A 23,009-nucleotide genomic window follows, 5' to 3' on the forward strand; every position below is an offset into this window, starting at 1 on the left:
TGCTGTAAATATGTGATATGTGGATCAGTTTAATGTAGCCTATAAATGTTGCGTTGTATAGGCCTATGATGTTTTGAGCCTGTTTTGACGCGCATGTCAGAAGCGTCAATATTTAGGTTTTATTTTATTTATTTTGGTGTTCAGCAGTTTTATATTTCACATGTTTTTTTTAACCACCGATTTCGGTGCACGGCTATACAGCAACATTAGTTACCTTAGCAGACAATTACTTTGTTTGCATTAGTATCAATCTGTGTCGTTTTGAAACCTTGCTTCCTTCTGCTCTGACAACGTTCCCCCAACTCTGAGGATTTTTTTTTCCAGCAGCACAATGATCTATGCCACACAGCTAAGTCAATCAAGGTGTATATGAAGGACCACCAAATCAAGACCCTGTCATGGCCAGCCCAATCTTCAGACCTGAACCCATCCTCTGGAATGTGGAAAGTCACCCCATAGCAATGTGAAAGACTGGTGGAGAGTATGCCAAGATGCATGGAAGCTGTGCTTAACAATCAGGGTTATTCCACAAAATAATGATTTTGAACTTCTCCTTATTTAAAACACTAGCATTGGGTTGTTTATAAATTAATATAAATTTGTTTTGCATTATTTAAGATCTGAAAACACTTCATAATTTTTTGTTATTTTGACCATTTGACATTTTCTGCAAATAAATGATCTAAATGACTATAATTTTATTGGAACTTGGGAACAAAACTGTTAATTTTACTCAAATATGTAACTATAAATAGCAACATCAGAGAAACTGATAGCTTTGTGGTGGTCTTTTTCCATGTATATATATATATATATTTATATATATATATATATATATAGCCATTTTGCTGTAGTATTCCTTTTTTATTTACACTTAACATTTGTTTTGATTCAGAGATGTATCAAAGTTACTGCTATCAGCTATGCACTTGCTTCTAGTTACACTAAACAGATAAATCAAAGGGAGTGTGTTTCTAAGACAAACTGTATATCTGTTTAAAAACAGTGTATTAGTGCAGAGTTCAGTGCTTAGCCTTGCTTTGCTCGAGGTGGATTGCGAATTGACGATCAATGGCTTCCAGCAGGGTATAATGGAGCCCAGATGCTTGTTTTGATTAAGAGTCAGGGTTGGAGCTGACAGTGGTGAGCCACCCTCAGATTCAGCTTGAACTGTCTACTATGTAATAATCACTCACTTTTACTGAGGCACAGATTGCAATGTCTGATTCATCAGACTGCAATGAACGAGAGGCGCACACAGCACTGGCACATTTGGGTGTCTGCTGTGAGGTTTGCCAATGCAATTTCCAGCATTTTAGAACCAAATTCACAATATAGAGCCTGCTGAGCATCATGAGATTTGCAGGGCATGAGATGCCAAGGAATTATTTGGCATAACAGACCTACAGCTGTAGAGATTTGATTTGACCATGTTGTTTTTCAGGTGATAGTGCTGTCCTTCAGTCCAAGTACCACAGCAACATTATGGATGGACATCACTATAGACACAATCACAATGTTTGTTTATAGCAGAAACCCTACACATGTACGTACTCACATGATTCTTGCCCTTGGGGGGAACGCACTTCCCACTGCTCAATGTGATGTCGTAGTGACATATTTTCTTTGTCATTTTTGGACGTCCAATTTCGGTCCACTGAAGGAGTTGTTTTGTAGCGGCAGGTGACGTCTTTTTTCCACCTTTACCAAATGTCCAATGTTGAGGTCTGTGGGACCTCTGTGTAAGGGCTATTCATAGTCCAAACGTGGTCATTTGTGGCCTTTTCAACATCAAATTTAGACTAACTTCTGTAATAATAATAACATGGCACTTCTCTAGGCCACCATTTAGTACCTACGGGCCCTCCAACCACCACCTCATAATAAGGTGAATAGGCTACAATGAAATTATTTTCCACAAATTGCATTTCCAAATTAAAAAAAAACAGATAAATGCAAAAAATACATTTATGCATAAATAAATAACTTGAGTATTCGAAATAAATCAGTTAAAGAATAACAGGAAAAATGTAAAATAACCAAAAAAAAACACATCATGGACGTCCAATGTTTAGTGGGTTACTGTAAGTAGCATTGGCTAAAAGCATAAGCTAAATGAATGTAATGTGATTATTTATCTCTGGCCGTTGACTACTGCACAGAATTTTTCTGAAATATGGTCAGTTGCTGCCCCCGCGACCCGACCCCGGATAAGCGGATGAAGATGAGATGAGATGAGATGGTCAGATGATGGTCCACCAGAAGGGGTGGGACTTCGCCACATGAATGCCACAAAGTTGAACACTCATTGTTGAAAAACCAAGACATATTTTTAGTTCTTTATCCATCCAAGAAGCACGTTAAAACACTGATAGCAGATCGACCGCATGCCCTTCTCACTGTATTGGCATCTCAGTTAATGAGAGACACAAACCAATGCAGCATGGTTATGTGCTAGGTATTATGTATGTCTCAGAGGCCCATTTCATGCAAGGTTGTGCAAATAGAGAGTTGGTATCTTGCTGTAATCCTTAAGAGGTAAATTTGTGTTGCAACATTTGGAAGAAACCTGGTTCCAAGGCACAGAGGCCCTTTCACAGCTTCACTGGGGATGTAATCTCAGTGGCTCTTTGAAACCTTGACAATGACAGGCACCTGTGTGAAGTGATGGACATTTCTCTGTGTAGTCAGATGTAAAAAGCCTGTAGATGAAATCCACACCTGAATCCAACAAACAGCTCCACATTATGGCTCCTGAGAGGCTAGTATAAAAGAGTGAAATCCCATCCACAGCAAGGGCCATTGATTCAGTTAATTTTATGCTGGGAAATGATTTCCCCGACGACCAGTTTCACCAAAGAACATTGTGAGTGAAGGAGGCTCCCCACACTAATGTTAAAGCATTGCTCACTATCTATTTACGGTGTGTATGGAATTCATAACGCCCTCCACTAACATGAGGCTCAGTGGAAAGCAGAAGACCAAACCCCTTTTATTAACCTATCTGATTTTTTTTTAAAAATATCCAAAGGCATTATAATACAATAAAATGCGCCAGCTTAAAATAAAATATGCTTTTAGATTTTCATCCGCGCTAAACATGTTCAGATGGAGGAAGCACTGCAATAGATCTAAAAAATAAATAAATTACTGTTATATTTTCAAATGTACAGGGAGGTAATGGCGATATTTTCTGTGTGGTTTATCCAATCAAATCCATTAGATTTGTCTGCCTAGGGCATTTATACAAATCAGGGCCTATCATGTGTGAGAGGTGCTATAAATCTGAGAACCTCACCGTCGGTTTTCAGTGTTAGAGGTGTCGGAGGACTCAGAACTCTTGCATTCGTCACTGTGTTCTTCACCAGACAGATGTAGCTTCCTACATCAGAGGGTTGCACCTTTGAGATGTACAGGTTTCCAGTGTCCTGGGAGATGAAACGCCGACTGTCCTCAGCAACAAATGAGGGGAACTCATTAAACACCCAGCTGTAGATGATCTCTATAAAGCAAGTGGAGAACATGCAAGTTAGAAAAATACAGAGCCTGTCTTTGTGCTTATTTTGACTTGACTTTGACTTTTTTGTTTTTAATAGTACTCTAAGCACTCTGTCAAAAATTATGTGAATTAAACTAGTTAAGCATATATATCTAGTCAGTGGACTCTTCTGTAATGTTTAACAAGGGGCAAATTTAGCTGTGACGAGGGAACCGCTCCATGAAAACCTGTTTTACTTCTGTATTTTTATCATCCCCCCTGCCATATAGTTTAATATAATATCCAAGACAGATCTGACGGAAGGGCGGGACTCAAAGACAGAGTCTCATTACACCTGTCTGCTACTTCAGCACCATGGACAGCACCATGGATTTATACATGGTATAGTTAGGCATTTGATATTTCAGAGCCATGGTCAGGGCCATACACTCAAACCTGTGCAAACCTCAGTCAGTAAGGATCAAATGAGTCAGTCTCTGTTACTATGCTTCAAAACACAGCTAGGGTTTGTCACATACATTTCAGTAGAAAACTGTATATACTGTTTCAACCCACAAACAACACACACTAACACACAATTACAATTACTAACCACTCATAATTTAGCACAGCATTGTTAATAACGGCTTAAAGCTGATGAATAATAATTTAAAGAAGTAATGAGTATGGGATTTGTAAAGCAACAAAGGATCAAATTGCTCACCAGAATAAAATGACTACTAGTCTATATAAAGTCTTGATAAATAATATAGAGGAACCTAAAGGTTACAAAAATAACATTTAAACATTACAGAGCATTAATGAGCCTGAAATTTGCAGCAAGGTTATTTCAATTAATTGATGATACCACCAGAAAGGTACAACTAGCATTTAATAACTTGGTTTCCAGGGTGGATTAATATCAGTAAGCTTGGTTGTGTGTGTGTGTATGTGTCTGAAGGGTCCCTTAAATGACAAGAAGAGTATTTTATCTGACCAAAAAAGACAGGGCACAGAAAAGGCTTTTTCTGATTTTATAATATTTGGCAGATTATTAAGGTATTTGCATCAAGGTTGAATCTTTTATATTGTATTCATGAATGTGCGATAGGGAAGAATATAATCTCCTGATAGACTTGGCAGCACAGATGTGCTCTTGTATTTAGTATTCTTTACGATGTATGCTGATACACAAATGAAGTTGTTAAAAAAGAAAGATCATGCAGTTGCTTAGAACAAAATGTGGCTTTGCAGGGGGGAGGAGAGGGAAAAAGGGCCAGCAATAGTCAGCAAAGTGACCCTGCATATGAATAAGTGGGTAATAAAATGGATGAATGGATGAATGCATGCAATATGACTATGATGAACTTAGAGCAGACTTTGACAGCATGTTGTTTGCTTTGTTTTTATTGTGCATAGTTCTACACAGCCACATCCATCATAATTTTAAAAAAAGATGACTGTCAAACTCAGGGACAAGTTCATCTATTTAATATTGCCAAACACAACTCTTTGATTCTGCATCCATAATCTGTCTGTTCTACAGAACAAACGGATGTCTACATATTCTATAGATCAATTACCAATGATATATCAATGACCTTTTTGGTAAATAATGAATAACTGCAGTTTCAAAGATGCTCAGATCAGAAAGATTAGAACTCAACCCAGCACTTGATGTGAGCTCAAAGTCAGTGGTGGCAGTCAGGTAGAAAACTGAAACAAATACACAATGCTTTTCAAAAATGTCAACAGATAAATTAACAAAGTCAGCATCATTAGCTTAATTTACTGAAAGCATTGGCTACTTATAATAACAGGGAAGCAGGTATGGAGGCATACAGTTGTAATCCAGCTTCTCAGCTACAACACAAACTACACTAACTGTATTACTCTAACTTTTACTAAAATAAGAGAATGATGCCTTAATACTCCACATACAGTATATTGCTGGTTAAAAAAGATAACACAGCATAAATGACAGTACTTTTAAGTAAAAAAAAATGAAATGTTCAAATATATCAGGGCTTCAACGTGTTTTATTCAAACTACTTTAGCGTCATAAAAGTAATACACTATTTACCAAATACGCATGTAAAAGCTGATCAAAAGTACTCAAAGCCATGAAATGGAAAATAATAAACGCTTTCCATCACAGTGATTTCACATTATTTTCACTCATGAGACTGATCTAATTTAAGTGTCATTTTAATGCCTTTGAAACCTCCCACAACCAATTTTACCCAAACAGTGTTTAACACTCCCTATACAATGTGAATTTCAATTGTGACACGGTCTGACTCACTGAAGCATTCATCACACCAGCAAATGTTATGGCTGTGGCATTATTTTTTTAATCATTTTTGCTGTTGGAGATCATTTTTCATTTCATGTCAGCAAGGTTGAACAAATAATTTATAATCTTACCTGTGTATTTGAGCATTATCTGTATACATGAAAAACGAGCAACAAAATAAAGGCTCAACAACCTGTTGAGGCTGGCCTGACATTTACCAATATCTATAAAGTAAATATTATATTCTATTATGTAATAACCTGTGTGACAAAGCTGATTCAAGCAATTTTGATCTTCTGAGTGTGGTAAAGAACCGCTGTATAGATGTATAGATACAGCCAACGAGGCCCGCCATCAAGGGGGGAACACCCGCACAGTTGTCCTTGTCCCTGCAGGAGGGATAGCCCAAGGAGACCCTCTGAGAAAAAAAAAACTTCTCTTTTTTTCCCTCTCTTCTGTTGGAAAAACATGCTACAAATATTGCAAGAAATGGGAACAAGACAGGGGAAAAGCAAACACATTCAGTGCCCTGTCGCTACAGGTTCAAGAGTTTAACCATTGATGAAGAAAATATACAATTCAAAGTTCTGTCCTACGTGGTGTGTGACAGTGACAGACTGGCACTGTGTGTGTGTGTGTGTGTGTGTGTGTGTGTGTGTGTGTGTGTGTGTGTCGGTGAAGAGAGAAAAGGTGGATGAATGATGTGCTCATACTGCGCTTTCTCTAGAATCTTATCAATGTAGTAGCTCACGTTGTATCCCTGTAGACAGAATTGCCTTTTACTGTTTTTGTGTAATTTCCTTCAAACTATTAACATATAAAAGACTGTTGCTCTAATTTCTCAGTATAAGTTATATGATCATAGCAGAGTAAAGCCTCATAAACGGGATAATGTCCATGTAAACGCACTGTTGAGATGCAGGCAGAAACTTGCCATATTAATATAGAGACACAAACACTGTTTTACAAAACAAAATAGGTTTATTAAGTATACAACTACGTTTGTATTTGATCTCTAATAACACCTTCTTGGGTAAGTACTATGGAAAATAAAATCTTATCCCGGGCACGGGGAAGACAGGGGCGAGCCTGCAGCCAACTCTAAACATTCAAGCTGTTATCTTACAACAATATTAGCCAAGGTTGCCTTGTATCCCACTGCGGTTATATTTGAAATACACCACAAAAACAGAGTGGAAAAGTCACAATGTTATTACATGGCAGTAATAGTCAATGTACTTCAGCTATTCTGGGCTTTAAGTGGCATTAAGTGTTTCTTTGTAGATCTGAGCTTATATGTCTTTTCTTATTATTATTGTTATATGATATTATATTTACAAGAATACCAAGAATGTAAATATTAAATTATTAAAAAGAGTCACTACAATGCTTCACTACATTAGGCCTTTGATGATGTAAAATTTTAATTGTTCCAAATTGCACTTTTAGTGGTTGACTGAGTATTTAACATATTCTGTATTGATTCAGTCAGTCAATCTTATACAAGCACTCTACAACAACATGAGGGTCTTATAGTATGTCATCATCACTGAAACATGGGTCGATTTCACAGCTTATAGCAGCAAGACTGTAACAAACCTAAAATGACAGAAAATCATTATTTCCATTCCACTAATCTCACTCCATTACATCATATCCAGTGTTTGATTCAAATTGTATGTCAATCACAGTTGTGAAGAGAAAACCTTGGTGGAAAAATGCATGTACTGTTTATACTGAGATTTGACCTGTAAATGCATCGTGAAAAATGACACCTGGAACACAGGCAACACCTGCGCTGTGATTGATGGATAACTTTAATGAGGATAATCACTACACAACACTTTAATCTGTCAATCATTAACATCATTAATCATCTATTTTTATCAGCTATTCTGTCACTGACTCTCTGGTTGCTATCATGTCATTCAAACTGGCATCCAGAAACGGGAGTTGAAGAGCACTCTTGGCAAACATTCCCACGGGTGCAGTGCAGTGGTACAGCAGAGCTGATGTAAACAGAAAGCCTGGATGATTCATGGCTCACATAAGAGCTTACATTAGAGGACAACCACAGAGAGGGATATTCAAGATATGCCATTAAAGAGCGGTGCCTATGCTCTGCCTATGTGAAATAATTGGCTCAGTAACATTTATTTTCATTTCTAATGATCCAGCAAATTTGATCTCTGAGAATCTGTGCTCTGGCTTTGTTGTCGCCATAACTTATCGCACTCATCATTTGAACAGCATGGATGGAAGGAGAGAAGAACAGACGGTTACCAAAACTAACCATCAAAATGCAATGCAATAAATAAATGAATAATGAAATTAATCACTCGCCTTGGCACAGTAATAACAACATTACTGGCTGTCAAATGAATTGAAAATCCCAAAGGCAGCGAAGAAAAGAAAACTTTTTTTTTTCTTTGGCTGTGACTGAACGTCTATCGTCTTACCTGGTGAATGAGGAGGAGGGGTACACATGAGTACCACACCTTGGCCTTCACGCACAGAAACACCACCTCTGGTTTTCCCACTGAAACCACCGAGATCTGAAACAGCACGCAAAGACAATCATTCTCAGCATTACAGTAAAATATAATGAAAAACACAGTTATGATACGTAGCAGAAGTAGAAGTAGAATTTTGAGTCTGTGACAGAAGGATTAAGCTCCACTGTCTGATTTCTGATGGATGTACCTTGAGCTTGGTCATGATCACACACAATTAGTTGTGTTTGGGGGTTCTAGCCGGTTTTGCTGCACTAGTATCTCCTACTGATAATCATCATCATCATGGTAAAAAAAACAGACATTAATTGTGGGTTCTGGCATCACACACACATGCTGATCCATCACCCCAGGCTCCCAACCTTTACATGGCACACTACCTTCTTCTGCAATCACATTTAATTAAATGGCCATATATCTTGTATGCCTAGGCCAGAACAAGAAGACAAGTAACACAGTAATTCTGTGTCAGAAGATAATTTTTGCTGACTATTAATAGAACAGTGTTTGGTTTGTCCGTTGTGAGCTAACGTAGAAACATGGCAGTGCAACATGGCGGACCTGCTCAGTATGTCGTTATAAACGGCTCCTTCTAAGTTAATGAAAACACAAATCCTGCTTTCAGGGGATTAACTAAAGAAAACATATGTATTAATATTATATTCCATTTCTGACTATATACAGTATTTCCCTAAATCATACTCACTGGACCTTTGAGTGTAGCTGTTTTCTCAGCTAACATTTGTAGAGCTGTCATGTTGTTAGGAAAAATCCATTTTGCTAATTAAAATTTAAGATCTAGGATTTGAATTAGATAAATTGTTAAATTAACTCATGCTCAATATGGTACTATTTTATGTTATGTTACTTTTTCTTACAGAAATTATTTTGAATGAGCTAATGTATTTTTTTTTTGGTTTTCATCTGGTTGTTTTTTTCTGTGGAAGTGGAACAAAGCAGGTTTAATCTGAAATCCCAGAACTGCAGCTTTTTCATACCTCCTGCTTAATTTCTAGTTGAAACAATGGCAAAGTGTGGAAATAAAGCGACAGGCTGCTGACCCAGAGCGAGTCTCTGTGTCTCCACTACTTTCCTTTCATCACTTTGATGGGCAGTGTTTATTATTACCCTGGAACTGTTATAATTATGCCTCAGAGAGACTTGTAGAACCCGCATTTTCCCTAAATTTCTAGAACATTTAATAATGATCACAGTTCATGGCTTTTATCTTAAAATGTAGCACAGTCAATATCCTGTCAAAGTGTTTGGTATTTCTTTATTTTTCAGAACATCAGTGTGGTCTTAAGCATTGGTCCTGTGTATTTTCAAAAACATTTTAGTTTGAGAGAAAAAGAATAGAAGATAAAATAATAATAAAATAATTACAAAACAGAAGGTTTGAACTACTTAAAAAATGATGAGAAGATATAGCTCAATCATGACAAAAAAGAATAGAGGATGGGTACATATTTCATGTGGCTCCCTTCTCTTCTTCAGTAGAATAAACCAGGAGGGTAGCCTGTCATACAACCTGAATCTACAAGCATTCGTTCCACACCAGAAATCAATCTGCCATGCCGACCACTTGCTGTGCTTAAAACAAGGCATATCAAACCCTAGAGAGTCAGTTTGTTGGCTCCAGACAGTATAATGTTTGAACAACAATGCACAGAGCTTAAACTCCTGAAATGCAGATGACTGTTAGATCCTCTCCTGGCTCCCGAGTCATTTAAATTAATTGTGATTTATTGAACATTTTACCTTAAATTGATTTTCCACTGATTAGACTGTCAATTCAATATTCAGTGCCTCCATACAAACCAGGGGCTGCTGGCTGGGGGCCACCCTGTCTTTTTTGTGTAGCTTTCTCGTATCTAGTTTTTGAGATTTGTGGATCAATGTTCTCTACTATAGCTCTAATAAGCACAAAGACGAAAGGTAGGCTAAATAGATTTTTCATCTATTGCTAAAGAGTGCAAGGACTGGAATGAATGAATAAATAAATAACAAAAAGACAGAAACCTGAACTTTCTAAGGACTATTGACCAAGTATTTATATATCCAACCGCTGGAGCACAACAGTAATTATTGACCTACAACACAGCTGTTGTACTTGGCAGCAAACAGATGTATTTCTGTTAATATAACTCCCCCTTCATTTATTCATCCAAACTGAGGCTTCATATTGCAGAAACATGAGTCTTCTTAGGATAGGATAGACCTTCCCCAAAGGCGATATTTGGTTGTTGCAGCAGTGCAAAGACAGCAGTGGTACATATAATAATAATTCATATAGAAAAGTAAACTAAAGAATTTAAAAAATAATAATAGAAAAACTATACCGGAACATATGGAAATGAAAAATGTAAAGTGATATGATTAAAAGTGGCAGTAGTGATTAATAGCAGAGTCATTAAGTCTATGTTACCATTGTACACCAGACTGATGAAATAATGGTACTTTGTGTGGGTCTGTACGCATAAATCACAAATCAGAACATACAAACTCATAATACAGCCTGAAGGCTTGACATATTTAATAAATACTGAATTCAAATGTCATCTTATTAAGTGCATTATTCATTAAATAAATTATAAACTGTTGCACCCTGAAATATGTAATTCCAGTTTGCTACTCTATAGAACCAACTGCTATAGCATGATAACAATTCAACCTCCATACAGTATATCCAGTTTAAGAGACTCAATACACTTGTAGTTGAAAACCCCAAGTAATAGCAGAGGTCTCTCATGGAAAACATCTCAAGATACACAGAAAAATTATACATTTTTACATTTGACGAAGCAGCAACACTGGTTGTTTGGAATAAATAAGTCATGGTTAGCATGAGCAGATACCATAAGGAAAATAAACCTACAAAAACCTACAGTGCTGCTTGACTATCAAGTGAGGAGTACATTATAGAAGTACCACAGCAATTAGATATAAGACATCAAAGCCTTATTTTCAATGTCATCAATGAAGCGTTCATATGTTATGGAACCAAGAGATGAGGTTTTCTGATTAATCATATCCCTTTGCAAACTACAGTTATCTGAGTGACTTTATGATCATGTGGAAAACAACATGGTCATTAAAGTCAACCGACGTCCACATTAATGTTTAAAATCCAGACGTGCTGCAAGCACAGGAGCAGGAGCTCAGTATAAATTAGTTATTACAATATCCGTATGAATGAAATCAATGTGCATTACTTCTGATCATTGTAGATTTGTAGAACATTTCAGTGGTGTGTGTGTGTGTACGTTTCCAATGGTCAAGTCAAAGCATCCATTTAATTTCATTACTACTGTACTGCTCAGAGTGGCTCGATACCTGAGCATCCGCCAGACACACGTTTGCAGATAGAGAAGTCTTTGGGGAGAAAGATCAGAGGCCTCCTTTCTGCCTGCAACCTTCAAAGTCACAGCAGAAAAACAGCCCAAGTGTGAGTTCAGCTTGGAATTTTTAAAACAAAGAGAGAAAAAAGCATCCTACTGAAACATCTGTGGAGCACAGTACACGACTAGGGATAAAATATAGAGAGCTTGACTGAACCTCTCCTCTTGCACTCCGGCTCGTCCACTCCACCTCTCTCCTGATCCTCTGCATGACAGGGCTGCATTCAGTAAGACAGCTTGACTTAATGACCCTCTGGAATAGAGGGTATAGTGGAGTGCTACAACAGGTATGTACAGAAACTTCACCCAGTGTTCAATATAATAATTTACTACCAGGTTACATACCGGACTTACATACATAAAAAATGTTCTTTGACAGGGAGGATATGATTTAAGAGGAAGGTTTAATTAAAAGAAACGTGTGTGTGTTCATATTACTATGAAGAGTATGTGTATTTTAATTTGTAAGGTGAAACTGTGGAATAATTTCGATGAGGAAATAAATCAAAGCAGCAACCTCATGAATTTCAAGAAGAGATACAAAAACATTATTTTCCTGTGGCTATGATACAGGTTCAGCATAATTTAGTGGCACAGGATGTTAGCCTATGAGTATCTATGTGTACATATGTACACTGGAGATCAAAATTAGAGAACACATTTTTAATATTGATCTGTTCTGAAATACTGATTTTTTTAATGTTTAGAATATGATTGAATATCAGCTGTTTTTTAAATAACAAGCATTTTTTTTTAAATAACAAAGGCACTTCAACAAAAACCTTTATTTTGTGAAAAACCAAACAAAAACAGATCTAAACCTCGTAGAGAATCTCTTGAAAATCATTGGCGACAAAGTGAGACAGCCAAAGAGACTGAAGAAGAATGTACGCAGATCAAACCAGAGCAATGTGAGAAACTAGTGATGTCCTGTGGGCGCAGATGCGCTGAAGTCATTCAAAGCAAGGACCTCTACACTTCCTGTTCATTTTTTTAATCCTATAGCCGGAAGAAAAACTTCTCTTCTGACACAGTGGTTACTGTTCTCTAATTTTGCTCACTGTCCAAGTGTGTAGTTCACTTGCTATTTGTTGTTACATTTATTTTACATTTGGCATTTCTTGCATCCGTGTGCGTCATATACACATTAGGTAGGTTTATGCTGGCTGCAGATATCATGATCACAGTCACCCATCGATCGTGATTATGAATATTAAGTAGCCATGTGGAACTCGCAGTCTCTTCAAAGTATGATTATATCAGACCTTATAGCTACTTGTACTACTTGTACTTGTACTTGTAGCTAATCAGCCTAATTAAAGCTGCAGTCGGCAAGTCTGGCAGATCGAGTTGACTCTGTCAAATTTGAATATTTACAACTCTCAAACCCCTCGCCCTCTACCACTGAGCTTCTCTGAACACGCCCATGTCTTCTCTAATCAATGAACTGCATGGAGTTCACGCTACATGGAGGTAGACTGGCTTACTTACTAATAGAAAGCAACTGCTAACGTCATTTAGCATATGTCTAGCTTGAGGTGTGTGCCTGTTGCGTAAGCGGGGAGGGGGGGATCTGTGGCATGTGCACAAACTGTGCCTGAGAGTCAGCTCTACGCTTAGTGGACAGGATTATACAGGCACAACAAACAACAGGCTCTAGGTGCACGTAGAGGCGCATTTTTGATCATCGCTTCATCAAGTCTAACGCAGGTAGCAGCCAAGGCGGCTAGCTAACTGAAGCTAACCCCGGGCTCAGCCTATTCTACTGTAGTGCTAAATGGAAGTTAAGCTAGTGCTAACCAGGGGTCTGAATGATTTTTAAAGAACAGAAATGAGCTCTCAGATGAAGTGTGTGGCTCTTAAAAGAGCCATTGTGTTGTAGTTGGATCAGGCCGTCAGTGATTTAACCTCCGTAGCTGTACAGGTGCTACCTGATCTCCGGTAGATCAGACCGAGATACGCTTCACTCTTCACTGAAGGCTTTCTTCTTCTTCTGGATTTCCGGCAGACTAGATGCTTAAAGGCACGTCGCTGCCAACCATAGTTCATAGTTATATCCATTATATTATATCCACAGGAACAGTCTGGTTTCCCCCAAGGACTGCAACATTGGCGACTTTGGTGAGCCCCTGGATGTTTCACAGAGAACTTCGATGACACTTACCGCAATCTCAACACTGATTGGCTGTCGTTGCACAGCTTCATGCAATGTCGCTTAAAAAGTTCCAATTTTTCAACTTCAAGCCACACACGCGATGGAGGCTTCATCGCTGCATCGCATCGCTCTTATCGCTCAGAAAGCGTCGCCCGTCGCTTTTGGTGTGAATGCACTTTAAGCCTTAAATATTATCTCCCACGTACAAGTTACTATCTCCTACGTAAGAGATAAACTTGGTGAAGCCCCAATTTTCTTTTCACCTTGCCTTACGGGGCCTTTGTATCCGGCTACTCTCCCACTCAGACAAATTTCCAGTAGTCCTTGCCCTGTGCGGACCAATCACAACCATTCATTGGATGGAGGTTGGGTTTAAGGCGATGACTGACAGCGCCAGTCATTCAGGCTCACAAAACTCAGATCAAACTGTCAAACCAAAAAACACTGATTAATAACAACTCAGTATTATGTTAATGTTTTGCCTATTTCTTGATAAAATGTTTTCAGAAACGCATTTTAGTGAACTGTGTTGCTTTGATTTAAGAATGTTCCTAACATTGTTTTCCACTGTGCAAGCATCACTGTCTTTGCTGTGATTGGATGTTGGTCACTAGTCATTGCTCTGATAAGTTGTAGGTCTATCAATATATTTGTGTCTAGAAGCATTTTATTCTGCACCATTGATAACACCCCTTGGAAATTGAAAAATGAACTGAGAGGGCCCAGACTAATACACATTTACAATTAGTCTTATGATGCCAAGCTAGTTCAGCTGCATATTTTAGGCATGAATCCGTCCTGAACCCTGCAGAATGTATTATGTAAATTGGCAGTTGCAGATATCAAGGAATTAGCATGTTTCTGTTTGTAATGATAAAAGGTAGAGCTTGTTATTGGGAGTATAAGATGTTCATTGACTAAAACAGAGTTATAAGCGGTCTGCTCCCATGTGATGTCTCAGTGTACACTGAACATAAGCCAGATTAGTTGACCATCCTATTTCAAGTCTTAACAACAGTCTATAATTGCTTCTTTAAACACAGTGTATGAGGAAAATAATTGCTCATGTATATCCAAACTTGTTACAGCAGTTAACAACTTTACCACTGCCAACATGAAATGGGAGGAAACAGTTGAGCTCCACGCTGAGTGATAAATACCCACCATTTGTTATGCTCAAAGAGAGAGGGAAGGTTCTGCATCCAAATGTGTGCTGCAGGGCACCTCTCTTTGTTTTTGTGGCTAGCCATTTGAAGGGTAACATTTTAGAGAAATGTAGACCGGGTATGAGGCTATTACACAATGATGCTGTTGAATATTGTACTGCATAAAGCTGAAGAAACAGTCATACAAATTTGTCACTTCATATGATAAATAGCCATGGATCAAATAAAAATAAAAAATAATTTTGCTCATGGGATGAAATGACTGGACAGGTTTTCTGAATACAGCTTAGTGAAGTCCAGGAGGCAGCAGCAATTACTGAGCTCTCACGTCAATTTTTTAAATAAAGAACTTTACTAATACTTTACGTGCTTACAAAACAGAATTTTGTACCAGTGATATAATCCACTATCCATAGATTTCACCGAATATCTGCTGCTCTTATTATTAGTAATGTTCCAATACATATGTATTTTTTTTAATGTTCAAATTTCTATTAACAAAGGAGTAACAAATAATGTTTCAGTGTTTCTTTAGCCATATGATGATACTATGTATGTGCCAACATTACACAAAGCATCATTAATTCTCCCACAGGGACATTTCTGACTTAATTTAATGATTTCAAAACAACAGTTGGTGAGATGTGGGATTGTTGCTGACTCAATATACAAGTTAGAAAGCCACAGTGAGTGATATTTTAGGACTGTGGCTCCAAAGCCTGTGGCCACAGAAAATCTGCTACTTTGTCACACTGCAAGGCAATGATGTGATTTGGCAACAGAGTAGAATATTAATTATATAATTTTATAGCTGATTATAGGCTTTTCTTTGCTGTAATACCTTGAACTCGGCTCAATCTGTCATGCCCCCAACTACAGGATACTGACTGGCCTGTCTGTTATTAGAACTAAAATATCCAATTCTGTGCAAAGGTGGCTCAAATGAACCTGATATTTGACAAAAAAGAGGCCATTTTCTCAGCTGACACCTGCCATCAACCAAACAAGAACCCAAACATCCTCGGCTTAAGACTAAGATACTTGAGAAGTCGTGTTGGTTCCCACTAGGCCGATGGTGGTAGAAAAGGAAGGCCATATTTTCCAGTATAATCATTTATAAGTATTAAGTTTGAATTTTTAAGCAACATTGCATAATTATTTTACCTTAAAAAATATCAAATGCTAACTGCTGCAAACTGTAGCCCCATCAGACCTTTTGTTTTTTCAATGTCTGAGATCCATCCCTTGGAGGGGGTTACTGTCATGTAGTTTGTTTCCTGTTTCATTTTGAAGTTCCCTCCGTTTGGGCCATGTCTTCTTTTACTTCCTGTCTGTTTTCCATGTAGACCAGCATATTTTGCCTTGTACACCTGGTTTGTATCCTCTTTCGTCAGCGTGCCTTGTGTTGCCTGTCCTTGTCTTGTGACCCAATCAGTGTGCCCCTCTGTATTCCTGTTCCCTGCCCACTCCAGCTGTGTCCTATCGTGAAATGGATCCTGTCTATATATAGACTTTTCCCATTTTTTCTTGTCTGTTCGTCAACGCTTTTCCTGGAGTTGCAGCTTTATTTGGAGAGTTATGCGTGAATAGTGAGATCATCTCTTGTGGTCATCTCATGACTACAAGCTGCTCATCAGGATAGGGAAATCAACTCATCAGTCACCTGCCAACTCTGCTAAGCCTGGCTCGTCAAGGTTGGCAGGTAAAAACATTGAGTGTAAACAGCGAGGAAAAGGTAAAGAAGATTGCTATTAGCTAGTTAGCTGATGCAATCTATGGCTGCGGACCCAACCGTGTGGACGAACACTCTGCATCCATATCCATCTCAGTCTCAGAGGGTCACCCAGGCAAGCGTGGAGGAATTAAACACCGGCTGTGACTCTTCTCTGCCTGGCATGCTGCTGACCAGTGTGCTGCCGTTGGACGGTGAGCTGGGCAGTCTCTGTGCCTGCGTCAGGAGCTGTGGAGTCCTTTTGCAGAGACTTGGCTGGATCCTATAGTGCCTGATGACGCCATTCAACCAGGGACTCTTTTTCTGTGTGCTGATCTGACAGCAACACTCAACTTTATGATGAATCATGCACAAATTAGAGAAGCTGATGAAATTGCATTTCACTGTAATTTCATGTTACAAATACAGTCAGTTGATTGATTAATTGATTGATTGGCCACATTCTTCTAACAGTGTGTACACATGTGTCCTAGGCCAAGTTATAGGACCACCTCACCCAAGAAATACACCTGGCTTTGTCCACATTGTCTGAGCTAAAGATAGTTCTGTGTATTTTGGCCGTTTTTACATTTTTAAACATAAGTATTTTCAAAGTTTGTCTCATGTCACAGAAACGACTGAGAGTGAATTTTGTGTTTGGAATGTTATTATATCGGTGATGTGTCTGTGTCTTTGTTCTGGTGCTCTACACAGATCTGACACCCACTGTCCACCTGCTCTTATCACCGGTTCTCCACATCACAGAAGTACCTGGGAATCGCCGGTAGACAATAACCTTATTTTTAGTTTCATAAAAGGTAACCAAATTCACAAACAGGATAATACTACATCCCTGTTCTTACATTGCAATGTCTGCTGTTGCTATAAGAAAAACTGGCGAACCCGAGTAGTGAAAGGAGCGGCTGGAAAACAACATTAATAAACCCATTTAATTTCCTATAAATTCTTCGCAATAAAATCCTCTGTTGCTATTTAAAATATTTTTTATGAAGCAGCAAAATCCGGCAATGTTGGGTCTTTGTCAGCTGTAACTTGCATTTCAGAGCTGAAAGAGAAGACCAAACAGTGAAATAAAGCAGATATCTGGAAGTTCAAACAGGGACGCAGGAGAGAAACTAAACTTCAAAACACAGAGATTCAGTTAGAAGCTACAAAAGTACTGCGAGTTGAACACAGAGACTTTTAAAAACATCTTTCTCTCTGCTCTCCTCCACAGATATCCTTACTTTTAGGTTCATAAAAGCACTCAATATCCAAACATATTACACACATACTGCTGTGGAAAGACAAAGACTGTAGGCACCATTTCTTTATTAGTCATTAGGTTTGGGCAGTTTGTTAAAATTTTACAACCGGAAAGTTTTGTGTGCTGCATCTGTGGCGCCGCCCCCACTGCAGCCCCCGCGTCTCATGGGAGACCCCTCGAGTTGTCTTATTTTCATCTCAACTCTATTTTGTTCCGATACATAAAGCCTAAACTGCATAGACAGCTTTTCAAATAACACACATACACTGTCTATGTGTTTGCCCAGTCTGTCTGAGTGTGTGTATGTGTCACTACAGGCAGATTCACCTCACTTGCTATGGTGGGCGGGGAAATAAAATCAATACTGTTGATATCTTCCTATGGAGCCGAGAGGAATACTATTTTGGTTCAGGACATTTCTGCTGTCAGTCAGCCTGGTGAAGGCAGGTTAGCAGTCAATGTCCACTCAGCTTCTGACAGGCGACTGTGCGGAGAGAGAGTTTTTGGATGAAATAATGCTCATGTCTCGCTTCCAGTGGGGATTCACAGTAATTTATAAACAAAATAAATTCACAAGCTGTAGGAATATACTCTTACACTTATTTTCCTGATTACACAGAAAAATACAACTTTACACCTTCTGATTCCATTTATATCTCTTTGAATAACTAAGGCTTGCCTAATTACTTTGTTAAGTCGTCGTAAAACACACTTCATTCAAACTCCAATAAATGGTCTTAATAAATTCACCATCTCTGGTTTGGTCCAAATAAATCCTAAGATATGAAAACATGCCAGCTCTAAGCGATGTTTTCTGCTTCAGGCTTTCGTCTGATTGTATGCTTTGCGGATATGAGTGACGCATCTGTTTGGCTAATTTAGGGTTAGGGTAAGCTAACTAGCTAAGTCATTCCACTATACTTTCATGTTACACAGAATGAGCTGAACAGTCAGTCATCAAGCAACAGCAATATGCTTTCCTTCATTTTGGCAAGAGTGTGTGGATGAATCATTAGGTTGTTAAAATGTAGCCTACTCATGTAGCAGCTGGCTAGCTAGCTTGCTAATTCCAATGTATTTTAATGTTACAGAAAATGAGGCAAAAATAGCGGGCTGTTGGCCAGTGAAAAAAAAAAACAGTCCCTTAAGCCTTCTTTACTGGAAAGAGTAGATGGTTGGCAGCTGGGGAGATGGACCTTTGACCTTTGGTTGCTACAGCCACTAGATGCCTGCTACGGGAGCGTACCTATGTTCCCCGGGTCCTATGTTCCCCGCTTAGTATGCGGGACATTGGGATAACCCCTCTGCTACAGTGACGTTTTTGTTGTTGTTCCAATGTGCATGTGTGTGACATTATTTGTTGCCAGACAGGTGTTTCAGGACAGAGAGCTGCTCAAAACATAAAAAGACTTATGTCAGATCTGGGTCACTTTAAACATGAATGTAAACGGTCTATCCAGAAAGGTCAGATCGATGTAATGTGAACGTAGACTAATGAGTGAGTGCCTACATGCTGCATTGCTCACTTTCAGGCAAGTTAAATTTTTCTGGAAAGCAAAATGGTTCAAGCTCATTCTTTTCCCATACAGATTTGACACTTGAGTAGGGGGGAATCTGGATAGTTAGGAGGACAGATTAAGTGCTTCTATCGCTCAGAAACTGACAACGCGTCAGTGCTTTACCATCTGGGCATTTCTGCCTGCCAATGCAGTCTTGCTTATATTTAATTTAGGTCCTCTTTTTGATCAAGCTGACATATATGAAACTTCGTAACTGAAAACAAAAAAACAAAAGTGCAAAAATCTGGTTTTGCTGGAATTAAGAATAAGGCGTTTTTCTAAAACTGAACTGTTTTTTTTGTTTGTTTACATAGTTTCAAGCTCATCTAGCCATTCTTTCTCCAAGTAATTCCTGGACCAACTGTAATTCCCCATAACAACACACAAGACTATGTACTTTACCTTCTAGCAACATTTTAGAGAGTGAGAACTGTAAGCTCCCTGCAGACATGCCAATAAGGCAATTATGGTCAGGCTCATGAGGAAACTGAAAAGAAAACCAACAATGAATTTTTCCTCTGAGCACAGTGCCCCTGGTCCCTCTGTGTACGCTGCCTTAGCCTGTGATGATGTTTTGGAGTTAGGCCAGGGGATTATGTGGGGAAGAAATGTGCTTTTTGCTCTCATTTACCATTGAGACATAGCATCTGAGGGCACATGCCCTGTTAGCAGTGCAACTCAACAGTATCAGATGGAACCTGGTGGGAACTAAACTCAGCATAAAAACCTTACTGTAGACAGTGTGGTGTTTATTTACCCCTGGAACCAAACAGGTTTATTTTAACACAGAGACAAAGAGCTTGCAGCTAAATATTTTCTACATTCAGAGCCATGTTTTTCACTCTCTTAAGCCTGACAAACTAAAATGTACATTTAAAAAAAAAAAAAAAAGGCATACCAAGCTACTATATAGAGTATGTCAAATAATACTAGACCATATGTATGATGTAATGTAATTAATAGATAAAAAGTCTACTCACATGCAAACTGCAAAAGAGCGTCTCGACCTAAGACGGTCCCAAAGCTGTTCTCCGCTTTACACTGGTACTTCCCATAGTCAGTGCTCTCACTTGCATTGTTAATAATTAAGTTTCCATCGATGAAGCTGTAGCGATAGTCTGCCTCGGCATCCACTTCCGTCCCATTGATGTACCAACTGAAAAACATAAGAAGAAAAGGAGAGTTTAATATATTTGTGATGAATGGCATGCTAATGAACTGTGAAAATAGGACTGCAATTAGGAGAGAGAGAAATATATTTCACACCTGTATGTGGGTGGTGGATTCCCGTGCGCTTCACAGTGCATCACCACTTTCTTTTCATCAGAATCCAAAGGAAAAATAACATTGTCTGGCTCATGGATAAAAACAGGCCCAAACTCTTCACTCTCTATGAGGAAAAAAGAGATCAAGACAAGGATGATTGCAATTATCACATGAGAGCCACTCAGTTTTAACACTCAATTACTTTTTCTATTATTCCCCAGTTTTGTGCAAGAGCATATTTCCTGCCAACCTCTATTCAAGAAAACAAGAGAAATAGATGTACAGCTCCATAGTGAGATGGAATTATAAATAACAAAACAGACTGTAACAATAACAAGCATGATATTCTGCAGCACACAACATTTATTTGACAGCTTATGATGACACTTTTGTGATACATTGTATAACTGATCTGGTTGTTAGGAAACTATTCTAGTTATCCTTACAGCCAGTCTAGTCTTTTTTTAAAGATTGGAGGATGTTGTACTTCTAAGGAGATTAGTAGTAAGAAGTGTTCCTTTGTGGTGATACAGTTTACCTGGTCGAAAAAAACAAAAAGAACCAAAAACATCCATTCGTTGTATTAGCCGCAGGCCTGCATATAAAATAACCAAAGAGAACCAACAGGTCCAAAAGGCTCATTTTGGCTCATACCCTCCATCGAACCTTCTCATCTCCGCTCCTCTCACCTTGTATCCCCCCTCATCCCCTCCCACTCCCCCCCACTCTCTGTAAACTCTGAACGGCTAGAGCGGCTAGAGCGGCTAGTGATTAGCTTAGCAGCTCAGCTACTGGAGCTTCTATTACCATGGAGAAGGAAAAGACCGATACCGGCGAGCGGCCTCTGCTCGCCCCAACGGCGAAGGTTAGAGAAAACGTAAGTCGACCAAGGAAAATGCAGAAATGTGACCTACATAGGAACCAAAGACGAGTCAACATCGGGGATTCCTTTGAGCGGTGGAGAAGGTTACGCCAGGATTTGGGACTGAAAACAGATGCTGAGACAGAAGACTTTTTGTTGAACAGGTAATTTTTGTGTTTTATTATGGAAGATGTTACATAAATAGCTTCCGTTAGGCGGGGCCAATACTGGTTTATGATTCTGAACGTCTCCGGTCTGATAAACAGCTATGTCAACAAATGTTTGTTTTTAGCCTAGTTTTGTCTGGCTCTGCGTGTCGTTAGGAGGCGAGGGAGGGGATACGAGCTCGGGGGGAGGAATTGTGGAACACTGAGGGGAGGGCTTTGGTTGGGGGGAGGGGGGGGGGTCGTTTTTCAAATCCCTCTCAGAGGCTCAACTGGTTTTCAGAATGTAGACCATAGTTTTAATATAGCAGCAAAATTTGCTATGTATAGATATAGTGGAGTAATTGCATCCTGAGCAGAGAATGAAGTTGCTTTCCCTCTGAGTTTCTCTGTTGTTTGTTTGATAGCTGGTCCAAATGCATGTGCATGGTAGTGCATATGACTGTGAAATAACATCAGTGTTTCTGTGAAAGCTGTGTGGAGGCAATCCCAGCCCACTTTTTTTTCCATTATTTTGAGTACAACTCCTATAAGCTCAACCTTGAAGCATCTAATAACTTTTACATCTTTTGGACTCACTGTCGTTAGCCTTGAGGGCCAAGTTATAAGCCAACAATGCTGTTACAACAAGTGTTCTACCTTTGATGTAGTATTTCTTGGGTGTGTGAACACATCTGCCGTTTCTGTGGCTTGTTTCCCACTATGACCCAAATTCACATTTCACATCAAAGCACAAAGTTTCAAACAATGGTATCCAGTGGTGTACAATAAGGGTGAGATGATTCAATTTGATTCTGAATCAGAGGGCTACGATGCCATTATAAAACGACCATTGATGAATTGTAATGCATCTTGATAATTCAACTTCAACTTCATAGAAGCAAGAATTCTTCCATACATTAATTTGTTTTTAAACCAGAGGGTGCCAGTCAGATTGTATCCATCTGGAAGAAATAATTCCTTAAATGTCCAAATTATGTTGCTGGTTCAGATTAGTTTTTCACTGCACAGTGGCGACAGTCACAAGTCACAGCAAGGTTGTAGAATTCTCTCTACCCAGAATAGGTTTGTGGCCATCATTATATACAGAGGGGCAGGAAACACAAACCAAGCAAAAGATGTGGGCTGAACCAAAGTAATTATGTGGGAAAAGTCCCAATTCTCAAGTCTG

General features: G+C 38.8%; 1 protein-coding gene across 1 annotated transcript in view; it reads right to left on the reverse strand.

Moving 5' to 3' along the window:
- Positions 1-23,009, reverse strand: part of cntn5 (contactin 5) — a gene marked incomplete at its 3' end in the record, with an annotated part of 89,254 nt that overhangs the window by 43,656 nt on the left and 22,589 nt on the right. The window contains exons 3-6 of the mRNA XM_083914608.1: positions 20,813-20,936; positions 20,527-20,702; positions 8,234-8,329; positions 3,299-3,502 (exon numbers count right to left, since the gene is read on the reverse strand). Coding sequence (XP_083770734.1) covers positions 3,299-3,502; positions 8,234-8,329; positions 20,527-20,702; positions 20,813-20,936 — 600 coding nt within the window. The remainder of the gene's footprint in view (positions 1-3,298; positions 3,503-8,233; positions 8,330-20,526; positions 20,703-20,812; positions 20,937-23,009) is intronic.

Source organism: Echiichthys vipera (genome assembly GCF_963691815.1).
Source record: "Echiichthys vipera genome assembly, chromosome: 5".
NCBI classification, from domain to species: Eukaryota; Metazoa; Chordata; class Actinopteri; order Perciformes; family Trachinidae; genus Echiichthys; species Echiichthys vipera.